This window comes from Mercenaria mercenaria, chromosome 3 (genome assembly GCF_021730395.1).
Source record: "Mercenaria mercenaria strain notata chromosome 3, MADL_Memer_1, whole genome shotgun sequence".
Taxonomy (NCBI): Eukaryota; Metazoa; Mollusca; class Bivalvia; order Venerida; family Veneridae; genus Mercenaria; species Mercenaria mercenaria.
Genome location: NC_069363.1, coordinates 74,420,519 through 74,445,113, shown reverse-complemented (window position 1 = coordinate 74,445,113; position 24,595 = coordinate 74,420,519). Strand labels below are relative to the sequence as shown.

General features: G+C 34.6%; 1 protein-coding gene across 1 annotated transcript in view; it reads right to left on the bottom strand.

Moving 5' to 3' along the window:
• Positions 1–14,095: 14,095 nt before the first annotated feature.
• LOC123524239 (uncharacterized) overlaps positions 14,096–24,595 on the bottom strand; it is a 51,710-nt gene continuing 41,210 nt past the window's right edge. The window contains exons 11-12 of the mRNA XM_053538909.1: positions 19,716–19,817; positions 14,096–17,682 (exon numbers count right to left, since the gene is read on the bottom strand). Coding sequence (XP_053394884.1) covers positions 17,648–17,682; positions 19,716–19,817 — 137 coding nt within the window. The 3' untranslated portion in view covers positions 14,096–17,647. The remainder of the gene's footprint in view (positions 17,683–19,715; positions 19,818–24,595) is intronic.

The window sequence follows — 24,595 nt, the reverse complement described above, 5'->3', positions numbered from 1 at the left end:
GAGTTCTACTTAAGCCGGTTCTAGGGGGCATGAGAGGTGTTGCACATTATATCTCGTGAACAGACTCAAACAAACCCAGTCTGCTATTATTCTTTCTTTTTGGTTGCATTCTATGCAATACATATACATGCATTTTGTAGGAACTTCGACATGCAGGCATTTCTTAGCATATAGATAGAGTACTTCCTTCCAGCGAATCTGTCATAATATTTTTGTTTTCCTATGTAAAAATGACTGTAGCTAGTATGTTCTACATTTGGTAGTAAATACGTGTCAGTCATACGTGGTCCAGAAACATTCACAAACAAATATTTAAACAGCTCATTATACTTTTCGGGATATACACATACAATGGTGGCTCATCTTCTCATCAAAGGTGTTATATCATCAGTAACGTGACCGTTTGATCAATTTATTTTACGAGTGTAAAGTAAAAATTCTCCAAATACATGTACTTTAAATAAATAACATTGTTTATAAAAGCATGTCTTCGGTATACAGTTGATAACGTCTATATTTTACAGTATGTATGCAAATAAGAAAGGAACGATGTTGAAGACATATTAACTGACACATTTTTTACTAGTATTCTATATGGATGTTTGAACTTGCTCAGTTTATGATAGTATGAAAAAGTATAAATGTTAATAAAATAAGAAAATAATTATTTCCACTTACGAGTTAAAGGCGCTTTCGTTCCATTCGAATAACATCCAAATTATTGCACATTTTAAGTAATGACTGTAAACAACGTATTTACTTCAGCGTGCGTGTTGGTGTAGTCAATGACATGTAGATTCTCATAACCCCTTGGCAATTTAACTAGTGTGTCAAATATTATTTTGGGAGTAACTCTATTGGGTAATTACTTATCTTTCAACTTGCGGGAGCGAATCAGTAATTTGACCAAGGAAAGAATCAAGCATCGAAACCCTAAAGTAAAACTGGTATAGCAACAGTTTGTCGTCAGTGCGCGTCTATGCCGTAGCCAACCTGACGATCAGTCAGGATTACAAGGATTTAATGTTTTGTTTTTGCAGTCACCACACCATGCTACTTTTGTCTGGAGCTTAATTCTGAGTGAGTGGCTTAGGAATCGGAGATTTCTTGTTGGAGATGACCAGAAAGTATTCCTGGCTCAAAGATTTTAAATGTGATCTATTTGCATACACGCATTTTGATGAAGCAAAAATATTCTATTCGTATGTCATTACAATCGCAAATGCCCAGATTATTTGTTACAATACATATGGTATTATCAACATCGCATGTGATTATAGGGATTATAATTTGGTGTGTTTTACGACAATTAAAACATCGTCTTTAAAACGAGTACAAAAAATCAGACGACATAGATATTGTAATTTATCATATACCTATATAAATTCTGTAACCAGTCGGCTTTTATTTCGCAATTAAATATGAACAGGCAGAATATAATTCCGTGTTGTACCTTTTAAATTCCGTATTGTTCGTTCCGTATTGTATGCTGCCGGACTACTTTCATTAATATGCAAGACTTGACAAAGTTCTATAAATAGTGTACATAAAAACTTCACTTAGTTCCATTTGAATATCAATATACATTAAAGATTTCGTTCAATAATAAAACAACAAACAAAAAGATAGAGGTATATAATAAAAGGGTCATTAGAACAGTACCTCGATCTGGGATTATGTATTCGGCTGTCGTGGATTTTGCAAGGTCGGATCACAATCGGCGCTTGCGCGCCTCGTGAGATCCGATCTGGTAAAAAACCACTTGAGCCGAATAAAGCATCCCAAATCGAGCTGCTGTTATAATAACCCTATTATGTTCATGTCTACTAAATTATCAAAACTCACCTGAATACAAGAAACGACATCATCAATACTTTCAGGCAGATATAGAAACTGCACACAAATCACTGATATACAGCAGCTGAGTTGGAAAAAAACGTAGACATGCACTGGCTGAACTTTCTTTCATCAATGTCATAACAGGACATCATGCGGCCAGGGACTGGCTGAACTTTCTTTTATCAATTTGATGTCATAGCAGGCCATCATGTAGCCAGGGACTGCCTGAACCTGCTTTTATCGATATAACGTCATTACAGGATATGCATACAGATACAAATGTATTTCATAGAATTAATAAAATTGTTCAATCTACTTTATCTAGCCTACTCAAGACTACAGCATGGAATAATGGGTCATCGTAGTACGACGGATAACACTCATTTTATAAAAAAACAAAAACAATTGAGTATGTTTGGACTGATGTAAAACATGCTTTCTTAAGCTTTCAATTCAGAAACTAGAAAAATAGTCCATTTGATTAAAAATTTATTAATGTAGAGTGTAAATGTTTTTATTTGTACTATAAATCGAATATAAACAAGAGACAAAAAATTTTATATTTTTCTCAGCTTTGACTCTTCGACCCCCGGATACATTTTTCGTAGATCGAACAGAATATTTTTCACACTTATTTTACTATTGTAATGCCATGTTTCCAAATAATGCTACTGTATAGCATACACAGGTCTACGAAAGTTGTTTATTTACAAATAGTTGTAAAAATCTATAAATTTACGTACTTTTCTAAAATTTCTCCATGTTTAGTAGAAAATGCCTGCCAAAGACAGTGTCATGCGAATACTTTTCACGAAACATTTAAGAACGGTAGAAACCAGCTAATTTATGAAATGACATTTGCATGAAGTCCTACTGGGAGTGTGCAGGATACACGTAACTTCGTAACGTACGATTTTCTCTCGAGACTTCAGACCAAGCCGTAAGACATAATTCTATTGTTTTAATGTAAAACATGGACATTTTAACACATTAAATTACCAAAAAAACAATACTGGATAAAATATACCGTTTATATACCGTTGTAACGATTGTGAGCTATAAGGTATTATAATGTGAAAATGTAAATGTTTGGTGTGTCATAGAAATAAAAGTTACTTAAAGATGCTCTTCAGTGTCTCCCACCTAACTAGAGGCCTGTACTGGTTCTTCCCAGGAAAGACGGCTTCGCGTGTATCGGTGCTATACACCGGGCACGTTAAAGAACCAGACTGTCTATTCGCAAAGACCTAGGCTAAGTAAGCCGGACACGTCTCTATCTAAAGAAGTTCTCTCTGTCTGTTCTGGGGGCTTTATCTCACTCTGTCCCTCTGGTCAAATCGTTCTGTATCTGTACTAGTAGAGGATGAATTTCGCGCCCTGTGTGACTGCGTTTGCTATATGTAAAGCGCCTTTGAACGTGTTTATCATGAAAAGGGCGCTATATAAATCTGGTATAATAATAATAATAATAATAATAATAAAGATTTACTTGACAATTGTGAATAGTGTTCGCACGGGCGGACACCAGGATAGAACCACCGAATTTCCGCAAGCCGAATGAATCAGATTCCTCGCATAACGAAGGTAACAAGAACTGTTTATAAAATGCTTATGCCGCCGGAAGCAAATGTATGTAGGTATGTAATTTTGTATGCTTTAACCAGACGGCTTCAAAACAACAGGAGGCATCTGTTGACGGCATGTTGTTGGCTGTTGTTGGAATCCTTTGAACAGTCGATGTCAACTATGGTATGGTGCCCTCAGTCGAAGTGGATGAGCATCTTCTGGCATGACTGTAGAGGCCTATATGAGATGCACATATCCTGTTACATTCCTGGCATACATGTGCTGATGTTCCGTGTTGCTGTTGTTTGAAGACTCCCTTGACAGACTGTCTTTGTGTCTGGCCCTCTTTTCATCATCGCGTCTCGGATGGCTTCCTCGGCTGCCTTCAATCCCTTAGTCACCTCCTGTTGTCAGAGAGACCTATTACATGCTAAAATGAATCCAAGGACTGTTTTTATGTCTCTCTTGCAGACGTCCGAATGTGTGGCTGCCCTCTGCTCCTTGCTCCTGTGGCAAATCCCCCGTACAGCAGGTCCTTTTGTATGCGTCCATCATCCATTCTGTGAACATGACCGAGCCAGCGTAGACTGCGTTGACGGAGGAGGGTGTACATAGTAGGAAGTCATGCTCATTGTTGGTCACCTTGTCTTTCCATGCGATGCCTAGTGCGAAGATGGATCATCTGGAGTTTTCTTTCTTGTGCTGCATGTGTTGTCCAGGATTCACTGCCATAGAGTAGGGAACTGATGACACAGGCTTTGTAGACTTTCATTTTCGGCGTTTTTGTCAGGTGTTTGTTTTCCTATACACTTCTGGTGGGATTTGAGGGGGATATGGATGCTGCTTTGTCGATTCTTTTGTTGATTGCTACAGCAAGTGAACGTTTGAGGTGGAAGAGTCCAGATACTGGAATTGTTGGACTACATAAAGTTCCTATTGGTTGATGGTTATTTTGGGAAAATCTGTTGTGCATTGACTCAAAATTTGTGTTTTCTTTTGACTGATGGTGAGTAAAAAAGATCGCTTGCTTCTGAGAACCTGTACATAAGCCTTTGTAGCCCTTCGTGTTGGTGAAGAGCTATGCAGCGTCGTCTCAGTGGCTCAGATGTCTGCTTCTTGTTAGTATTTGATCAAACTAATGCCAGTGTTTGGGCCTTTGATGACGCCATGATACCCTGTGTTGTTCCTTGGTGCTGAAGTAGGTGTTGGTAATACAAAGCTTGTGATACGAACACAGTTTCAAGAGACGTTGCCTGTTTTCAATGCACTTCCCTACTCCAAAGCAACCTAGATTTGGCCAAGCATCATTGTCATTTCCTTCACTAGCATTGAAATCGCCTAGTACGATCAACTCTTCCTATTGTAAGACACTTTCGATGAGGATGTCCAACTGGCTGTAAAGCTCATCCTTGGTGTTGTCAGAGGCCACAGGAGTTAGGGTATACACACAAAGCAGATTGATATGTCCACTGCTGCTGTTAACTTCCAGGTTTATGAAACGTTAGGTAGCTGAACAGACTAACTGAACCTTGTCTAGCAGTATGTTTCTGTCTGCAAAGCCAACTCCGTGTTCTGTGGAAAACGCGACCCAGTCTTAAATGATTCATAAATGCATGTATTTATTACTGAAGTAGATGAACCTTTGTCTAATTTCTGGGTTACGAAATCGAAACACTAGAGGACTGCATATGGGAAAATTAGACACACTGTGAAAATCACCACAAAAGCCGAAAATCAATTTGGCGATAGTCGGACTTTTCGGCAGTTCTAGGTCTACTCCGTTAATTGCAGACGGTGAAAAACAGGTAAATGTACTGTTATATTGATAGTTTTGATCATATGCGTTAAACAAGTATTATAAAGTCAAATGTACGTTGCTTGCAAAGATAAATGAGAACGTTTATGAACAAAAATAAAAAGGTCAACCAATCGGAAGCTAAATGTTATATGGTATGTTAATCACAATATCCTTTATAACGGTATTCTCAACAATCACATTTCTATGACAACGGAATAATCATTTTCAATTGAAAAAATAATTTATTCTGTCTTAGGATCAGATAGAAGCTCGTCATTATAATACTTTATTTGATAATCATAATAATGAAATAAAGGTTTTAAATGTTTTTTTGTGTGTAATCAAATAACTGGAGATGTACATTTAGTATCAAGTCGTTAGCAGGGAAAGTCGCACTGCAACCAATTTCTAACTAGCGTATAATCTTATACCAGCTCGATCCCAAGCTAGCCTTAAAGATCGATGTTCAAATGTCCAAGAAGTCTAATTTCAAAATAGCATTCAAAATCGAGCCAGTTAAATGATCGAAATAAAAATATTCCAAATTTTAAAGTGGAATTTCGATCAGGTATTGAATTAACAGCCCGTTCAGAGTCACCTACTGAAAGTTTCAAAGTCAGCTCGAAATTTATACTCAAAAAGCTGCATTTCAATGTCGTATTGAAACTGAGATCTGCTCAAGATCATAATTCAAAGCTTAATAATCCTGTCAGATATCAAGTTTTTAAGAAGCTAAATATATTATTCCTGTTATTATATTTCAAACCTGTTGAATTCTTAAAACAATCGAAAGTTAGAATTGAATGTATAACTAACTTTTGGAACAGCTGAATTTTGATCTTGCTTTGAATTTTATTTTGAGACAGTTCAGACTCCAAATTCAAAGTTTTAATTTGAATATCGAGCAGCTATTGAATTTAAAGCCAGGTTGAAGGTCGCATTTCAAATTGTCTACTGCCGATTGACTAGAAGTTCATGCTAGATAAAAGTATTTGATTTTCGATCTTCTAGTTTGCTATTATTTCATTTTTCTCAGAATTTTGTGTTTTCTTTTGATTTTGATTTTGATCTCCGAGTTAGCGCGAAATTCAACGTCAGAGAAATTCAACATCATCATTTCGAAAATTTGAATTTCAATCTTCTAACCTGCCAAAAATATGCCGCCTCAAAATTAAGCGTTTTGAAACTTTTAATTTCCTTTTTATTTGACATTTAATTCAAGCCCGAATTCAGTCCCGTAGATTTCCATTTTCGAATGCTCGAATTTAACGCTGAAAATTTCCGTTTCGAGCTTTCAGTTAGATCCAAATTCGATGCGAACTCGAAATTCTTCTTTTTGAGAACTCAAGCTGTTAAGAACTAGCTACAAAATTAGATTATGGATAATTTCTAAATCCGTAATTTGTTCAGTTTAGCAGGTGAGAAGAAATTAGAGAATTTAAATTCCGTAAGAATTTACGGAAAAATACGAGAATGTTCAAGTATTGTCAAAAACGAAAATTTAAAATACCTAATACCTATCTACAAAACGCTTTTAAAAAAAAAGACCATTTTCTTTTTCACCTAAAAAAACTGAATTTAATGTGAAATAATAGTTAAATGAATGTAGATTACTAAGTCGTTTGCAGTGGTATCAAAGAGCAAATAATACATTTGTAAACTATTTATTCTTTATCAAACAGAAGTAATTTAAGCAAATTATCCGTAATTTACTACATAGCTCATTGTAGATAGGTATACATAAAGTATCATTTTAAACATTGAATTTTCATAGGAAGGACAACATATTGAATATTAACACATCGTTTGCAAAGCTAAAATACTTATAATACTTCTTCCATAAATATATATAAAGGACTCCTTCTTTGCGTGTTATAAATATATTCTCTCTTGCGAAAAATCGACGGGTCTAATTCCCCATACGTACAGAAACTAGGCCACAAACTAGTATCTAATTTCATATATCCTTCACAATGTTTTTGAAAATATATATTTAAAAGCGCTTTAATAGTTAAATTAAATCAAGGTTGTTTTCAAAAATAGCTGCACTACATTGTAAATCTTTAGCCGTCACAAACGTTACAAAAAGCACAACACCGATACATATATAGACATCAAGCCGATACTTTTCTCGGAATCCAGCCATTCCTCGTGTTACTTTGTACAGACCCCTGTTGGTCTCAGGATTTATAATACCAATTGTACTGCAAAGCTACACTCAATCTTTCATCAAATTTCAGTCAACTTTTATTTACGACGACACTATTTTTATGAAAATGATCAATGAAGATATTACACCCAAATGCTCAATACGTGTGGCACTTATTATTCCTCGTCAATAAACGTTTTCGTTATTTTACGTAATATCTGTATCCTGGACATTTTTATATAAATTAAAATAGCCCATTAAGCTACCAATATCACGGTAACGTAGTGGTAAGCTACCTGACTTCAACGCGTGTGACCATGTGTCCGAATTCACTTCAGACTGTTTTTAATTTAATTTTACGTAATTACATCGATATTGCTTTTATTCTAACATTATATGTAGTAACTTATTTCACATTTTTAATTATGTTTGGTTTTTATAGCATTTGTTGTCTGATTTATTTTCATCAAATAACACCAGTTGCTTGAATTGTCCGTTGAATATACAAGTAATTTATGTTAAGTTTGATATTTCAAACAACGGTTTACTGGCATGTATATAAAAAAAATGTTGAGTTATAGTATCTTTCTCTTTCAATAAATAAACCATTAAATAAATGTGGCAATTTTTCATCAGAATTTTTTTTAAATGTTGCAACCAGACAAAGAACTCGCACTCACAACCCCTAGACTGGCAGCTCACCGCTGTTTGCACATAGCAGATAATGTCCATTAAGAAATGTATATCATGTACTACGCAATTTATTTCGCAATTCAGGTTCGGACAGCGAAATATGATTTGAAAAGTAATTTACTTACAGACAATAATAAGTAAAATAATGGATAATTCTTTAGCATTTTTGTTGTAGACGTTCTTAATGTTACCCTACGGCTGGTGTTACGTGATCGTATAGAATATTGTTCCTTCGCGTTGTGTCTTTGGTGGGTAATCAAGAGCTCATATGTATGTGAAACGAGAAGAGATGGAAAATAAACAAACACACTCTCAGTTTTATATAATGTATTAGTTGTTAACTAGAATATGCAGAAATAATCACACGCGAGCCTCTCTCTGTATTAACGTATATACAAGTCAAAATAGATAAAACAGTTAATAGTAATATAATCCTAAAATGTCTTTCAATACAGTACACCCTGACGCAGAATTGGTGGCTGGAAAATAATGTGTATACTCTACAAGTATCTATCTAACAGTGCGCGCCACAGTACCGTGGTCTATGGGTTTTATAACAACTATGTGACCTTTGACTGTCTAGACATGAGGACATAGTTATTATTAGCTTCTTTCTAAATATATGTTTGACCAATGCCCATTTGATCGGGTCAACTATATGTCACGCGTTTACCTGTGTGACCGGTTAAGGTATTTACTGTATAAACTGAAATATACGAATATACATGAAAGATGGAATGCTAGGTATCATAATGAACTGGGTAAACGTTAAAGTATAACATTAAGTCCTTGTATATAGTGGTAATTTTCCATTGAGAATGTTACTTGAATTGATCTTCCTTGATCTTTGCCTTTTATAGATTAAAATATTTATATTTGTTCCACCTGAAATTTATTAGCTATATACGTGTTATTGTATAATTTACGGTTGATGCAAAATTACAGAAATTGTGTCTATTTTTGACATTCTGTTTTATGTTTGCTTTTGTTTTATATACAACAAGTATTGCCCTTAAAGGTCAGTATACTGTCTCAATTCATCCGGGTTATTTCTCACCATTGAAAAATATATTTGTAAGATGTAATTCAATCTTCTTTCCAATAATTCACCTAATGCATTGTTTATACAACCATTAGACAGCAGCTTCAGATTTGTACCACAAAATGGACGAGTCAGTAAGGCATAACAACCAGACTCCCAGGTAGTTCGTGGGTATTTATTGAGGTTAAGCAGTATATCACCGGATTGACTTTGTCATATAATTATATGAAAAATACGTTTCAAATTGATAGAGAGGTTTTGTAAAACGACTGGCTAGTGCAGTAGGTAGTGCAGTCAGATTAATGCAAAGCAGGTTCAAATCCCGCTCAGAAATTGGTCCCTCCACATTTTCTTTTTAAAACGTAATCTAATTAAAATTTGATTATTATTCGTTTCCGTTTTTAAACATTTGCAATAAGCGACCAAGCTAACGCAGCCTCAATTCGCTCTTCTCTTCTGTGCAAATTCCATATACGTATTTCTTTATTTCCTTGCCACTTCACTCGTACATGGAAGACAATTTTCTGCCGAGGTGATCATGAGATTTTTTTACAAAAATTAAGAGCCGGGTTAGAACCACACAAGTTGGCCTGTATATATTGTTATAGATTTTCAATTTTTATGTATATACTTACATCCTGAGCTACCAAGCGCTTTAGTTAGAAACTATCCCCTTTACAGATGTCATTCAACGAGCAAGTGATAACGCAAATAATACATGCGAAATGATGGTTAAGTGACTTCATAACGGTACTTTCTCTTTGATGTCATTCATTCCGTTTTGTTTATGTGGCCTTTTTCTTTTTATGTGACTGATAGAACAATAGAGAGAACAATGGGGGTGTCACATAAATACCGTTTCGTGAGAACGTCCGTATAAAACTAAATCTTGCCTCGTGGAATTCTGGCCTCGTTTTCAACTTTAACACACTTTTTTTTTCAGGATAACTTTTATCCATTTAAAACAATCTTGAAAAGCATGTCTTTCAAACTGGCACTGATTTAATACACTAGTAACACATTTCATATTGATCAACAACCGAGTATTTCCTTGAAAGTACGCGTCTTCATTGTGTAAGAATATTCTTTTACAAAAATCTAACAACAAGTGATAGATGGCCATGGTTCTTAAGTCCTCTTTAGTCGGGCCTCGTTGTTCTTTATTTATTTACAAAGTGTATGTGCTGGTTTTTCTATTTTTTACTTGGTATATGTTTTATGTTCAAATCATCTTCGCACATTGCTAAAGGGTCTAGCTCATGCTGGACACGATTGATTCCGCCTTTGCGAGAAGTGTAGATCATGACCAGACTGCACATCCGTGCAGTCTGATCATAATCTGCACTGTTCGCCATTCAGTCAGTACCTTTTTGGTAAGAAACCCTATAAACAGTAAATGGTACTATCAAACTGGAAGATGGACAAGTTCATTATAGAAATTTATCAGGGTAAGGGTTAAGGAGGTTTCAGGCTAATGAACGTAAATCTTCCTATTGAATCTTTTCTCTTGCTTTACTTTCATCTTTTTTTCTTGTAAACTAATGTACTAATTTTAACTAGGTAACTTCTACTGAATTGCTAATAAATTTAACAAGAACCATTACTCTGTTATTCGTGAGGTCTTAATTTTGGTCCACATCAGATTAGCATTGACACCCTTCTTCGACAAGTGTTTGAAAATGATTGAGAGGTATTTCTATCTATTCCTCATTTATTGAGTTCTTTACATTTTATAGAACAGGTAGACTAACGTAAAATAACAAAATAAAATGTAATCTACACCTTTCCAGTTCATCTCCAAGGTATTTGGATCCTTCGTCGCGAGTGATATTGTACATATCATCTTCTTCTAATCTTCTTTTATTACCTATTTTAAAGATAGGGTTCATCAACTTGCAAAACGTTTGTAAAGCAGCGTTTATATATTTTGTATTAAGTTATATTCTAATGCAGAATAAAAAGAGATATAAATGATTTGAAAATACGCCGTCTTTTCATTAACCGTTTCAGGGTATATTTCTTCATAGTTATATTGCTATCAAGTTTGCATTATGTCTTTGGGCAATCAAATATAAAATAATGGTAGGTCAATTTGCTTGTGTTCATAAGCATTCTCACTAATCTTTGAAATATTGAATTTTCAGGATACAAAAGAAAATGCATACACAGTTTTTAATTTTTTGTAAAGATGGTAGAAAAGTTTATATAGCAATGTTAATGACGATCTTTTTCAAAATCATTTAATATGTAAATCCCTGTATTCAAGCCACACTCAGTGCTGCTGAAGAAAAACGTAAAAGTTTGTCTAAAACTGCTATTGCATCGTATGTCGAATTCAATAAAGCACAAAGTTGTATCAAAGCATTATCAAAACTGAAGCAACATCTTAACTAACTTTTATTTTGCTAACTGATCCGTATAGTATTTCATGCCACTGCCTATGTTTTTGCATACATTCTCCATTTTATTTACATATAACATATTAAATACACGCTAGACTATTTTCAATGTAAACTATGAAATATTAAGTTAGAAACTAACATTAGTAATTAGAAAATTAGGTCCAGACTGCAAACAGACTAAGTCATCCAAACCGGTGTACACTTGTTATCAAAACCGTTACATGCAAGTTTCTATTAAACTAAGCGTTTTGTGTCTTTTCGAATGTTTAGATGCATTTTACATATCATAGTTTATGCATACTAATACTAGAGATTATTACCAAGTATATTCACATCCAATAAATCAAAAAAGTTTGACTTTATTAACAATAAAAACGAAAACACGAAATGTAACATTTTATATAGGTTTAGAAGATATATTTAAGCTAAATACAATTCAAATCGCAATGCCGGTATGACCATAACTTCGTTGGACATTATTGAACGGAATCGGAACAAAATTTTAAAGAGATATGAAATATCTTCAAAAACTTACATGTTGCTCCACTGTTTTTGTTTTGAGCGGCCATGTTGGACAGATCCAGACACACGGATACCATTGTAGTTACCATACAGTGATACGGTAATTGCGTGTTTTAGCAGTTTTTGCCACCGCTAGACTTGTATTTTCACTAGAAAGTTGTAGTGTCAATAAACGTTCGGGAAAGGCAAGTGGGGCAACAACAAGAGCCATCAGTTGACAGCGCGCTCGACTATTGTCAGTGCTTGATAGTATAATATAAGCTATGACGCATTGGTCGAGTAGGCTAAGACGCTTTCCTACGGAGGTGAAGGCCCCTGGTTCGAATCCTGGCTACTCCCATTGCAGTGTGTCCTTGGGCAAGGCACTTTATCACGATTGCCTCAGTCGACCCAGCTGTAAATGGGTACCAGCAAATTGCTGGGGGTGAGGTATAATTGGTTTTAACTGTTCTTAATATAGGGTCGCAGAAAAGCTCTAGAGAGCTTATGTTCATTGTTTCACCAAGCGACGGTAAATAAAACTTACCTTTACCTTTTTATGAGTAAAACTTTAACATTACAATAAGCATATTCTAAGTCGAAAAGGGGCCATAGTTCAGTCAAAATGCTTGATAGTTGTCTGCTCCTGTTTACAGACTGGGATCATGATGGTAAACAAGTATGCAAAATATGAAAACATTATCTCAATGGACTCTGAAAATATTTGGGGTGGTACGCAAACTTTAACATTACAACTAGCATATTCTAAGTCGAAAAGGGGCCATAATTCAGTCAAAATGCTTGATAGAGTTGTCTGCTCCTGTTTACATAATGGGGTCATGATGGTAAACAAGTATGCAAAATATGAAAGCAATATCTCAATGGACTTTGAAAATATTTGGGGTGGTACGCAAACTTTAACATTACAATAAGCATATTCTAAGTCGAAAAGGGGCCATAATTCAGTCAAAATGCTTAATAGAGTTGTCTGCTCTTGTTTACAGACTGGGGTCATGATGGTAAACAAGTATGCAAAATATGAAAGCAACATCTCAATGGACTTTGAAAATATTTGGTGTTGTACGCAAACTTGTGTGACGCTCACGCTAACGCTCACGCCGACGCCAGGGCAAGTAGGATTGCCCCTTCATCTTCTTCGAATTGTCGAGCTAAAAATTAGTTATCGTGCCGCTTCCGGTAATGAGCATCTGTTACTGTGGCGTGCAACTGTGATTCAGTTTATAGTAAGGCATGTAGGGAGCAAAGTATTAGTAATTGTTTTTCAAATCAGATAATTCCAGCACTTCTTGGGAGGCAAAGACCACTATCAATACACGTCCGTCATCGCTATTATCAGTCATATTTTCGCAACCTTCGTTGTCTTTGAGGCGGTAACATAATTCGTATGTGTTTGGGTTCAGGTTTTCATTCAACCTTTTAAGTCGTATAAACGACGGTAACGTTTCTACTTGTATCAGTGAGCGCAATACTAAACGTAACGGTGCTACCTCCCTGGAACATAACACCATACACAACTAACATGATAACCCCAGTCACATTATACTGACACCGATCTGATCTAGACCTAGTATTATCATCGTAATGCTGAGCGCAAATCGAGAAAACCTCTAGAACCATTTTCACGTCTTTGGTATGACGCAACAAGAGAGCGAACCCGCGACCTCTTAAACTTGAAGCGGGCGCTCTACTACTAAGTTACCAATCGTTGTCGTCGTATAGCGAGTTGTTAATCGCTTTTGCATTTTTTTTTCAGCCGTATTTTTATAATTTTATAAACGTAGCAGCCGGAAAGACCATTCTACCAGTACTATCCTTTAAATTCTTGGTGCAAAGCGAGGCATCTACTAGTACCATTTTTACGTCTTTAGTATGACGCGGCCTGGGTTCGATTCCGGACTCGAATCGGGAGCTGTACTTCTAGGCTAAAGAGGCGGTCACTGAACTAGTCAACAGATCACAAGATAGAAACCTCAAACGAAATGCCGCTTATCGGGGCATAAAATGTCCGTTTGAAACTGGCAAGTAATCCAGCGCAGAAAAATTTGAGGCAAAATGCCCCAAAACGATAAAAAGAACTAAATAGATAAAAATATGTAACTGTTTATTTTTACATTTCATATTGAAGTATTTTAATGAAAAACACAGTAAAGAAACTAAAATATAGCCTATACATTATTTTAATGAGATTGTTTATCCATAGCTGCCGAATAAATGCAAAATGTAATAACATAATTGTTCATGTTAAATGGAATGTCTGTAAATTTAAATGATGACTTATGACTGCATGAGTCTGAAAATGCATGACATATTTAGTTGTAAAATACTTTCAAACATTTCAAGATATACCATAAATTTTAATACAAATTCATTTTCAAAGCTTTTAAGATGATAAAAATAAAGATGTGCAATGAAATAATTATTCTTGTCGATGAACGCTTGGAAATGAAATGATTCAGAGCGGTTAACTTCGGTTCCTCTGAAACTGATTTTTGAGACACTGGCCACAAAAGCAACAAGTATATTTTTGTACGTTTATTTAATTTATGTGTATAAATTTTGGAAAACCTTTCAAAACTTTACATGATCTCTGACTTATGATCCGGAAACAGAAAAAGTTGACAAATGAACGGACGGACAGACGACGCGATAACTTAACAAATTACATTTGCAAAAAAAACCCATTAAAAACTGGCCATTTAGTGCTAATCTAAAGGTGTTGGAATAGTTAAAGAAGGAACAAGTTTGTAGTATTAGCAAAAAATGTGTAGAGGTCCCCGCAAACTGAATATTTTTTTCATTGTTCAACTTAGTAACGGCAGTCCGAAAGTTGTCTTGTAAACATATCCCTATCAGTAAGAAATCCTCAAAATCATATGTATGCTAAATTAAACAAGTATGGTTTGAGCAACAATATGTTAAGACAGCTTTAACAATTCAACAAAAGAAGGATATCAATACTGAACTGCAATTTACAATATCGTTATAAATATTTTCTCAAGATCTAAATCAACACCATTTTGTAATGTCTGAAAATTTTGACTTTTTAGATTATTATTATACATTATTATACGGCAATAGCGTGTTTTCGTGGTTACTGCCACCGCTAGACCTATACTGTCACTAGGACGTCGTCAGTGTCTATAAACGTTCAGAAAAGGCAAGCGGCGTGCCAAAAATAAATGTGTCGCTTCCGGTTATAAGCATCGGTTACTGTCGTGTACAACTGTGTTTAATCTATACTTAGGCATGTAGGGAGAAAGTATCAGTCACTGTATATTAATAGATACTTACATGGCAACACTGATAAAATTCAAAAATCGGGAAAAATCGTTAAGCGCCAGAGAGCAAAGTGCAATACTCAGACCCTTCTGACTTCATACTCTAAGTAATTGATCAGAAAGTACAATTCATTAGAAATACAATAGAGTAAAATAAATTCACATATTTAAATCATTAGAGAATATGTCTGAAAAGTAAATACAAAACTATGCAGCGAAAGTAAAAGAAAAACAATGCTACAAAAGTTTATACAATTCTCTGCCATGTATGTTAACGCAACACTATGCTACAAGAATGCAAGGTTTAAACAATAACATGCTACTGAATTAAAAACAATTAAACACAGGAAAATCCGATGAATGCTTCTCGAAGTTTGTTGCTTATTAAAAGCGCACAAGTGGCATTCATCGAATGGGCACTAGTGACGCTTCGAAAGAAGTTTCTTAGAACTCCAGCAAGAAGTTGCTGAAAAAAGCACGAACACTATATGCGCATCTCCCCTTCTGAGCGAAGCTTCCAATGAAGTTTCGCTGAAATTCCAGTCAGTGGTTTCTGAGAAATACTACTAACAAGCAAGGCGATATAGTTAATTAATACTGAATTATCGAAAGGAAATAACTCACTTGCTATTGTAAACTAATGGGGAATAACCAAAGGGCAGTAACTTCGTGAACACCCGACTGGAACAGAATGACAATATGCGCATCCCTCTACGGAAATGAAGCAGTCTGTGAAGTTTCGCTGAGTTCAAGACATGGTTGCTTAGGGAAACTCCGGAAAAGGAATGGTATTATGGTTAAATAATGTTGAATAATCAAAAAGCAATAACTCATCATAAAAATCATCTGATCAGAACATGAAAACAAAGTGCGCATCCCGCTTCTTATGAAATTTCGATGAATTCCAGCGAAGGTGCTGAGAAATACTTCGGACAAGAATTGCAGGACGGACGGACAAAGCAGAAAAATACTGTGTTATAAAATTTTCATTTTATTTGCTTCACTAGAGAAGAAGGGCACAAGCGGACTGCACTTCCGTGTCATCTAACTCTGTCAGTGTGACGAAAGATTAAACAATACTGTAATTAAAAGTGTCTAAACAATCTACTGTCTACGTCTGAACAAAAGCATATTTAAAATGTTGCACATTTAACAACGCCAGAAAGGCTTTGTTTGTTTGTGTTGGGTTTAACGCCGTTTTTCAACAGTAGAATTGTTTAGACACTTTTAATTACAGTATTGTTTAATCTTTCGTCAAAAAGGTAAACAAGAATTTACTAAGAAGTCTAAACTATAGTAAGCTATAAACGTTTAAACAATACTGACACTAACTATGCTAAACAGTATGATACAAAAGGCTGAGCAAAATGCCATTATATCAAAACTGTAAGTCTGAACAATATACAATAAGTAAATTTTAAAGAAAACAGAGAATGAAATGTTACATAACACCAAGTTACAAAGGCATAAACTTTACTAAGCTACAACAATAAAGCAAGAAACATTATCCTTAGTCTTATATATACATCAACGACTTGAACTAACAGAAACAAAACAAAATACAGCTTTAGAAAAGGTATTTGGTAATAAAACTGGACAGCCCAAGTGAAAACTTGCTTTGTAAGAAAAGTATATTCTCAACGGAATATCTGTTCTGAGAACGTTTACTGTAGCTCATATCAGAATAGTTTGGAAACAATGACAGAATAATTTAATTACTGGAGATATATTTACCTGATACCTTTACTTTCAGCGTAATAGCTTGTTTTGGCTAGAAATGACATTTTTTCAACATTTTCGTTTTTAGTATATGTAAAAATTGTTATTTAAGTTTTTAACAAAAAGAAATAATTAGATATTTTGCGTTGGCTTTAACGTCGCAACGACATAACTGTAGGTCATATGCCGACTTTCTAGCTTTTGATGGATATGGAAGACCCAAGTGCCCCTCCATGTATTATTTCATCACGGGCGGGCACCTTGGTAGAACCACCGACCTTCCATAAACCAGCTGAACTGCTTCCTCACGTCCCTAGAGAGGCTTGAACATTCATCGGTGAGGAGCAAGCGATACGAAGACAACGACCTTTACTCCTCAGCCACGGAGGTCCCCAAAAGTATTAAAGTGGCGGTAAAACGTATGACCTTATTATGAAGGTTGGTCTCACTCGTTAACATTTAACACTGTATGTTTTATAAAGTATCGAAAAATAAAAGAAATGTTCATTCGTCATATTGCGTCAATGGAAGTGTTTCCCTTGAATGTTCAAATAATTAGCTGTTGACTGTACTCGTATAGGTAGCTGTATTTTTTGTATCTGTGTAGGCAGCTGTGCCATGTCATTGTACTGAGTTCGTCTACTTGCTGCAGCCTTGCACAGGCTCAGGACACTCTGTAAAGAGTAATTAGAATACTACGCTGACACAAAATGTAGGATAAACTATAGTTGTTCCTTTCACGCGTAGAATGAAATTTTTAAACTTTCAATAAAACGAAACAAATTATGTAAGAATCAGTCATTTATCAGGTAGAAAAACCACGTTTTCTTGAGTTTAGATAACACCTTTTATTTCTAAAGCTTCTCAAAATATTACTGCAAGGATACTGTTGTGCAGTGTAGCTCATGCTCGTGTTATTACAACGTTGCAAACAAAACTGAATGCAGTATGTATTATTCTATCGTGCTCTTATAACAAACATTAACTAGAAATTGCTTTTGTAAAAGAGCGCATGTCTCCCCCAATGCAAAGTCCTATAGGCAAGAAGTCAATAGGGGTCAAAAGCGAAAGTCAAAGAGACACTGATGGTTGGATGCAATAGGGATCATCTACTTGGCATGTCCAGTCATCCCGCTAAATTTCAACACTCGTGGCCTAGTGGTTCTCAAGTCACTGTTCAGGCTCCTGTTACCTTGACCTTTGATCAAGTGACCTCAAAAAAATAGGGGTCATCTACTCTGCATGTCCAATCATCCTATTAAGTTTCAACATTGTAGGTCAAGTGGTTCTCAAGTTATTTCCAAAAAATGACCTTTAATAGACTGACCCCAAAATGAATAGGGGTCATCTACTCTGAATGTTCAATCATCCTATGAAGTTTCAACATTCAGGGTCAAGTGGTTCTCAGGTTATTGATCGGAACTGGTTATCAATGTTCAGGCACCTGTGACCTTGACCTTTAACGGAGTGACCCCAAAAAGAATAAGGGTCATTTACTCTGCATGAACAATCATCCTATGAAGTTTCAACATTCTGGATCGAGAGGTTCTCAAGTTATTGATTGGAAATGGTTTTCCATCTTCAGGCCCCTGTGGCCTTGACCTTTAACAGAGTGATCCTAAAATCGTTAGGGTTCATGTACTCTGCATGACCAATCATCCTACGAAGTTTCATCATTCTGGGTCAAGTGGTTCTCAAGTTACTGACCAGAAATGGTTTTCAATATCCAGGCCCCTGTGACCTTGACCTTTCACAGAGTGACCTCAAAATCGTTAGGGGTCATCTACTCTTTATGATCAATCATCCTATTAAGTTTCAACATTCTGGGTGAAGTAGTTCTCAAGTTACTGACCGGAAATGGTTTTCAATGTTCAGGCCCCTGTGACCTTGACCTTTAATGGAGTGACCCCAAAATCGATAGGGGTCATCTACTTTGCATGTACAATCATCCTATGAAGTTTCAACATTCTGGGTCAAGTGGTTCTCTAGTTATTGATCAGAAATGGTTTTCAATGTTCAGGCCCCTGTGACCTTGACCTTTGACGGAGTGATCCCATAGTCCATAAGGGTCATCTACTCTTTATGACCAATCATCCTATCAAGTTTCAACATTCTGGGTCAGGTGGTTCTCTAGTTATTGATTGGAAATGGTTTTCAATGTTCAGGCCCCTGTGACCTTGACCTTTGACGGAGTGACCCCAAAATCAATAGAGGTCATCTACTCTTCATGACCAATCATCCTATGAAGTTTCAACATTCTGGGTCAAGTGGTTCTCTAGTTATTGATCGGAAATGGTTTTCAATGTTCAGGCCCCTGTGACCTTGACCTTTGATGGAGTGACCCCAAAAACAATAGGGGTCGTCTACTCCAGCAGCCCTAAAACCCTATGAAGTTTGAAGGTTCTAGGTCAAATGGTTCTCCAGTTATTGCTCGGAGATGAAGTGTGACGTACGGACGGACGGACGGACAGGGCAAAAACAATATGTCTCCTGGGGGAGACATAATGAAAATGCATTTGTCAAGTTTCATATATTCTTGTTAACTGTAAGAGGTTAATGGTCTGAACATGACGTAGCACTGCTAAAGTACTACGATACTGAAGTATCACCTTTACATAGAAACTATGGATCAATGTTTAAGAAAAGTTTATAGTAAAATTTATCTGAATGTTTCATTTTCAGAAGATGCAGTTACTTCTTCCCTTACCTGATTGAGCTTGCAGTTTTTGCCTCTTCTGCGACGGGCCTTCAGCAGCGGACTGGAAATCCTCTAAAACTCCCTTGACTTTTAATGCAAATTTTCCGACAGCTAAACATGAAACGAAACAAAATTGTTAATAATAATCGAGTTTGTTTGTTTGAATAAAATACTATCACTTTTTTTTTCTTTTGTATTTTTTTTCTTGTTTCCTTCGTTTTACAATGAATGTCATATTTATGTACAGAGAACTGGACCTTTTATGCAATGTATACTTTGGTTCTGTAAAACAATTTTTAAGTGTTATTTATGACAATGGCTAACATAAAAATAATTTCGTACAATTGTAGAGGCTTACGTGACAGTAGAAAAAGCGCTGATATGTTTTGTTTTCTGAAAGAGAGGGGGGCTGATATATATTGTTTACAAGATTTGCACTTTACAGCTGATATGGATAAAACTTTGTATACAGAATGGAATGGAGAATGTTTTTTTAGCTTTGGCGAAACAAATTCTAGAGGTATGGGTATTTTGTTTAAACGAAATATAGATTTCAATATTTATAATACATTGTATGATGTTGAAGGTAATTATGTTATACTAGACTTAAGTATTGATTCAAAACGTTTCACTTTAATAAACATATATGGACCGAATGTTGATAAACCATCTTTTTATGAACACATTTTTCAGAGTATTGATAATATTGGAAATGATACATACATATGGTGTGGCGATTTTAATCTTGTTTTAAACACTGACCTAGATTATTAGAATTATAGATCCTTAGATAATAATAAAAAAGCTAGAGAAGTTTTATTAAGAGCTGTAAACGAGAGACATTTATACGATCCCTTTAGAGAATTGAATGGTGTTATACGTAAATTTTCATGGAGAAGACCTAATCCTCTGCAACAGGCGAGACTAGATTTTTTTCTTGTTACAGAAGATTTTCTACCACATGTTAGAAATTGTACTATTGACATAAGCTATAGGTCTGATCACTCAGTAATTATTTTGTCTTTAAATTTTGAGGAAGTTACACACGGCAAAGGTCTTTGGAAGTTTAATAATTCACTACTATATGATATTAATTATCTTGAGTGTATAAATAAAAAAATAGAGGAAGTTAAATTACAGTACTGTTTACCGGTTTACAATTTATCTAATATTGGCGAAATAAGTAACGACTGTTTGCAATTTACAATACATGATCAGCTTTTTTTGGAAACTCTTTTAATTGAGATAAGAGGACAGACTATTTCATATTCAAGTTACAAAAGTAAGGGTCGTAAAACAAGGGAACACTATTTAATTTCCAAAATAAAAGAACTTGAAGAAAATCTTTGTGAAAATAGTAAAGAGCTCCTGTCAACTTTTCAAACAGAATTACAAACTTTAAGACAAGAAAAAATGCAAGGATATTTTATTCGTTCTAGAGCTAAATGGATAGATGACGGAGAGAAACCGTCAAAATATTTTTGTAATTTAGAAAAAAAACCATTATACCTCTAAAACTATACCTTTTTTGGAAAAAGATGACAAAACTGTTATATACAATCAACAAGAAATTTTGAAAGAAGCTGGAACCTTTTATAAAAAGTTATATGCTAAGAATGATAATATAACTGCGACAAATCTAGATGACTATCTAACCGGTGTAAATATACCTAAATTAAACGATGCACAAGCAAATAGTTTAGAAGGTTTTCTCTCTTATACTGAGGTTTCTGAAACTTTAAAAAATATGAAAAATGATAAAAGTCCGGGGTCAGATGGATTTACTACAAATTTCTTTAAAGTTTTTTGGAAGCAAGTTGGACATTTTGTTGTAAGAGCTATTAACTATGCATTTATGAAAGGTGAATTGTCAACTACACAAAAACAAGGCATTATTATTTGTATACCTAAAGGAGATAAACCTAAACAGTACTTAAAAAACTGGAGACCTATAACTTTACTAAACACTGTTTATAAATTAGCTTCAGGATCTTTAGCAAAACGGTTATAATCGGTACTAGATATTCTTATAAATACAGATCAAACGGGATTTATTAAAGGAAGGTTTATAGGCGAAAATACACGTCTAATATATGACATTATGCATTTTACTGAAAAATATAATATACCAGGTCTTTTAATGATGATTGATTTTGAGAAGGCGTTTGATACCTTATCGTTTGATTTTATTAATAACACTCTTGATTTCTTTAAGTTTGGTCCTATGTTCAGAAAATGGATTTCATTGTTTTATACAGATACGCAAACTTCCGTGCAGTTAAATGGTTTTCTGTCTGATTTCTTTAGGATTGAACGTGGTTGTCGTCAAGGAGACCCCATAAGCCCCTACATCTTTATATTATGCGCAGAGATCTTAGCACATAAAATTCGAAATAATAAAGACATAAAAAGTATTGTTATAGATGGCGTTGAATATAAAATAAGTCAGTTTGCTGATGATACCTCTATACTCCTTGATGGAACAGATAAATCATTAAACTCTACTTTAAACATTTTGAATGAATTCGCAAAATATTCAGGGTTAAAAACTTAAAGTTAATTTTGAAAAAACACATGTTGTTTGATTAGGATCTCTCAAGTATACTACAAGATCAATTAAAACAAAATGGAAATTGAATTGGAATACACATGCGTTTAAACTTCTTGGACTTACATTTCATATAGACTTAGTAAAAATGATTGAAATTAATTTCAAAGAGAAAATTGACAAAATAAAGAGCAGCATTTCATACTGGAAGAAACGACAACTTACTCAAATAGGTCAAATAACAGTAATAAAATCCCTTCTTTTACCGTTATTAACGCATCTTTTTACATCCTTACCAAATCCTTCAGCACAGATGTTGCAGCAAATTCAGACCTTATTCTATGAATTTCTTTGGCAAGGCCCACCAAAAATAAAAAGTTCAGTTTTAGTTAAAAGTTATGCCGAGTGTGGTCTTAAAATGGTTGATATTGTATCTTATATGAAAAGTTTAAAATTAACGTGGTTACGTGACAGTTCAATCAAATAAATGTTATAGTCTAACAAATAATATTGTACATTTTGAAAAATTGTTTAATTTTGGAAAAGACTACGTTAATATATTAGTAAAACAAATTAAAAACCCTTTCTGGAAAGATATTCTGTGCTCGTACTCTCATTTCATTGATGTTTTTCCAACTGACACAATGAATAAAATTCTAGATTCGCCACTGTTTTATAACCATTTGATTCAAATCGATAAGAAACCTGTTTTCATGAAATATCTTTATCAAAGAGGAATAAGGTTCGTGAAAGATATAATGAATACAGATGGCAGTATAATTGATCGAGTAGAACTTGAAAGAAAATCTGGTACAAATATCAATTTCCTTGTATTTGCAGCAATTCGAAATATCTTAAATAAACTAATGAAAACGGAAAAATCAAATGAAAGCGATGCAAATATTGAATGTGAATTTCCTTTTATACCACTGTATTTAAAACCTATCTTATCCTCTAAGAAAGGAACAAATCATATATACAATATTCTTGTTAGAAACAGAGACATTCCTACTTGTCATGATAAATGGATGAATATTTTTGAAATTCATAATTCAGAATGGGAAGAAATTCATGGCTGGGTTTTTAAAATAAGTAATGATTCCTACTTACAATGGCTGCAAACAAGAATTGTTCATCGAATTTTAGGAACAAATGTTCTGTTGTATAAAATGAAGATATCCACAACAGAATTATGTTCTTTTTGCAAACTAGAAAAAAGAAACTTTGCTTCATTTGTTCTTGGAGTGTACTTATATACAATCATTACTTGGAGATATAACGAATATAATTAAACGCTTTGATGTAAAATTTTACGTAGATAATAAGTCTTTTATTTTAGGATATACTAAAAACCAAGAAGAAACTTTTAACATTTTGAGTCTAGAAATAAAAAGATATATCTTTTTGTGTAAAAGAAAAGAAACAATTCCATCGCTGCAAGGGTTAAGAAATAGTTTAAAGTTTGCCTCTTCAATTAATAGCGAAACAGATAAAGCTTGGAAAATTAAAGCTCACTGGTCACTTATACAAAAGCTAATTGGTCAATAATTGTAAATAGATATAATTTTTATAAATACCATTATAATGAATTGCGTTTCTGTACGTGAATATGGCTATTTATATATACTTATATATTTGTAGTGTCTGTTTATCTTGTACTATGTGTTGATGCCTCAGACCATAAACATAATTGTATAGTTATCTCCTCTGAACATTGTCATTACGGAATCTTTTTTTCCTATGTTTTTCTTATATCCTACATTTAACTCATTTGTATGTATGTATTTGTAAGGTTAGCATGGGATGGTTCCCCGACCCATGTGTAACCATGTGACGGGGAGAATAAACGGGGTCACCCATTGGGGCCTCAAAAAAAAAAAAAAAAAAAAAAAAAAAGTTTGTTTGTTTTGTCACGGAAACCTTATCCCTGGCAACTTCCCCGTCTTAATGGTTTGTGCCGAGCCTTTTACATAGCTTCATTACACGATGACCGGAGTAGGACAGAAACCCACAAAGGTGAGGGGTAAGTGCCTGAAATTCAGCGAACTTAAACACTCGGCAGTGAAGGTCCCAACAACAGTTTGATTCTATCATGATAGTTTCAATTTATCACAAAGCTTGGAAATTGATTCCCTCATGTAAGTCCTTCAAATTACCAAATATTGTCTACTATGCTTGTATTTTGATATAGCTTTTTTTTCTGTAACAGTTAGATCGCAAAGAAGGTTCGGAACTACAGAGTCCTCATCAGGTGCAAATAACCTTTTTTCAAGGTTTGTAACTAACACACTGTAATGTCATTATTATTTATGGATACAAATTTTCGTAGAATTTTAGCTTG